At 33.6% G+C, this 3130-nt stretch overlaps 1 protein-coding gene across 1 annotated transcript; it reads left to right on the top strand.

Annotated features, from left to right (window-relative positions):
• The first annotated feature begins 529 nt into the window (after nt 1-529).
• LOC110907120 (glutamate receptor 1.4) lies at nt 530-2903 on the top strand. Its single transcript, XM_022152149.2, has 4 exons — nt 530-814; nt 903-1191; nt 1708-2105; nt 2300-2903. The coding sequence occupies exons 1-4, from the start codon at nt 530-532 to the stop codon at nt 2633-2635; spliced, it is 1308 nt and encodes a 435-aa protein (XP_022007841.2). The 3' UTR covers nt 2636-2903.
• The last annotated feature ends 227 nt before the right edge of the window (nt 2904-3130 follow it).

Below are 3130 nucleotides of genomic sequence, written 5' to 3' on the forward strand. Positions count from 1 at the left end.
TCTTTTTTTTTTATTTTTCCTCTACACATTCACACCCTCTTCTTTATTACCATTAAATATTAGTTCTCTCTAGTTATAGTTCTTTTTTTTAAATCATTAATTAATTTATAGGCACTCTTTATTATTTTTTTTTTTCAGGTGTTATAAATCATTAATGCTTCTTACAATCGAGCAAGAACTTAGCATATGCTTTTGAACAAGGACTACCAAGAAAACTGATTTGTATACCTCAAAGGGATACGACTCAATAATAAGTTTAAATTTGCTTAGTTATGCCAATTTGTACTTATTCTTCCCTCTCAATAATAAGATTCTTGATGTTATACTTGCGTATTTTAAATTAAACAAGGTCAAACACCCCTTAAAACTTGCCAGCTCATAATATACCCACCAAATGAAAGAGAACTTTTGAAGTTTTGACAACGGATAAATAGGTCATTTCGATGTCAAAACATTCCATCAAAGGAAATTTTGAAGTTTTGATGGCACTTGTTAAAAAGTAGTTTGTCTGAACAGTGTCAGAGAGATGATGGCCCAAAAGCATAGAAAGATTTTCCTTTTGCTTCTACTATTAAGCCTTTTAAACCTGCAGGTATTGTGTAAAACGCTGAAGGTTGGCGTTCTAACAAGAGAAAATTTTAAGTACTTCATAGATGCAGATCATGACGGTCAGAAAAATGTTACAAATGCCACCGGATTCTCTTTGGATGTGTTCCGTACTTGCATTCATGCATTACCATATGAAGTGCCATACGAGTTCATACCGTTTACCAATGGAGGTTATGATGATCTTATAAAGAAAGTTTATGCTAAGGTATTTTAATTGTTTAAATATTGCAATTGCATATTTGTATTCATGAATTAGTTTCTATAAATTCATAATGTAATTTTTGGTCTATCAGGAGATTGATGCTATCATGGGTGATTCAACGATTCTTGCAAACAGATCTCAGTATGTTGACTTTACAGCAACTTATACTGACATGGGTATAGGAACATTGGCAAAACAGAAAAATAATGATATGTGGATCTTCTTGAAGCCACTTGAATGGAAGCTTTGGATAAGCATTGTTGGTTTTGCAGTTCTCACTGGCCTCATCATTTGGGGTATTGAATCCATGAATGAAGCGGCTGCTCAAGAAATTGGAACAACCTTTTGGGTCATTCTAATGACCCTTTTCTTTGCTCAAAGTTCTCTCTCTCTCTCTCTCTCTCTCTCTCTCTCCAAAGTAAAGGGACCAAAACTAGAATAAAAGAAAATCAATTTGAGTTATAGTATCGTTTTTTTTTCCAAGAAAAGTGTCGAGATTAGATCTTGAACTTCTTGGTCTAATCTTTTCATAATTTAATTTAATAGTAACTATTAAGTTTTATTTATGTAGTAGTATTTTAAATTAAGATATTGAGTCTTTACTTAGTTTCCTATTTGAGTGGTTTAGGTTTCTTGTTTTCCAAGATGTTGGTTAAGTATAGATAGATGGTCACGGTTATGTAATTGTGTGGTTTTATTTCCGGTTCACAATAATAAAAGAGTCGAATGTTTTGGTTCAATCTCATGTTTTTGTGTCTGTGTAAATTTTTAAGGATGCTATGTTGAGGTACTTGGGGCTGCTCGTGTTTGTACCTCCTAAAACAAGTTCTTAAGTAGACATATATATTATACTGAATCAAGTTCACTAAAATTTTGTGTTTTGTATTGTATTGTAGGAGATCAGAAACTGTGTAATCTGTCAAGGTTCGTGTTGTTTGTTTGGTTACTTGTGGTACTTATTCTGATCTCAAGTTACACTGCAACATTGAGTTCACTTTTAACGGTTGAACAATTTGAGTTAGCATCAAAGGGTGGAACGGTGGGGTTTCATGGCGGCTCTTTTGAGGCTGGCCTGGCAGGAGTGACTGTTAGCAACTTGCATTTTGAGGATTATACGCAGAAACCGTTCTATTCGTACGAAAATTATGCAGAAGCATTATCAAAAGGTGGAAAGCATGGTGGTGCTGATGCTATTATTGATGAAATCCCTTATATCAAGATGTTTCTTGCCAAGTACTCTAGTGATGATTATGCAATGATTTCATCTGAACCTTCTACTTCTGGTTTTGCTTTCGTAAGAACCCTTTTCTTTTTCATAATCCATTCACTTGGAATGTTATAGTGACTAAAGTTTAGTCCTCTTATTCTTGCATAATCATATAGTAAGTCATTTTATACATTAACAATGGTTTTAAGTTTGTAACAACTGAATAGATATCCTTTTCTTTCTAAAATGTCTTTTTATTTTGCTTTAACTTTCTCGTGCAGATCTTCCAAAAAGGATCTCCTTTGGTAACAGATATGTCAAGACAAATTGCAAAATTAAGGGAAGACGGAACATTGAGACTTCTGGAGAAGAAGTGGTTTGAGAAACAATCTCTATCATCTCTAAATCCTCCAAGAAATCCACAAGTCTTGAGTTTTACTAGGTTTAAAGGTTTGTTTATTGTTAGTGGAAGCTCTTCAGCTTTGGCCCTTTTGGTATCCGTATTTTACTTACTTCGTGCAAGAATGGAGGTCGAGTGGATCATTGCTTTGGTCGTGCGACGAAATTTAGTGGGTGCCTTGTGGAATCACTTATTTCGAAATGCCATTTGGATATAGAGACCTATTTTAGAGTCAAGGGATCCTTTAAGATCAAAAACTATCAAATTATGGATATATATTGCATGGATTACTTGAAGGACTCCCTTCAAGCCACATATATCTATGTAGCTTATATGGGCGCCAATTGATTTTGACTATCAAAAGCTTGAGAGCTTAGATGCTCTCAAGCACGCAAGATCTTAGTATTGTTTTTTCAGTGTCATAATCCATATCCTGGTCAAGATGTTTACTTTCCTTTACATAGTTGTTTGTTAAGTGTTGGTTATTCATGTTTGTAACAACTCTAAAAATAGAGGTTAATATCACATATTTTGTTAAGAGAATACATCAACTACACTTTTCACTATATCTCTATATATTAGTCTTTTCATAACTGGACGGCTTCACTAGTCAGGCCAATCCAACTGGACTCAAGAACTAGAACTGGATGAGGTTATAATTAACTATGAAAAATATTTAATATCAGTAATAATAAAACTAGTATATTAATCA

Source organism: Helianthus annuus, chromosome 1 (assembly GCF_002127325.2).
Source record: "Helianthus annuus cultivar XRQ/B chromosome 1, HanXRQr2.0-SUNRISE, whole genome shotgun sequence".
NCBI lineage: Eukaryota > Viridiplantae > Streptophyta > Magnoliopsida > Asterales > Asteraceae > Helianthus > Helianthus annuus.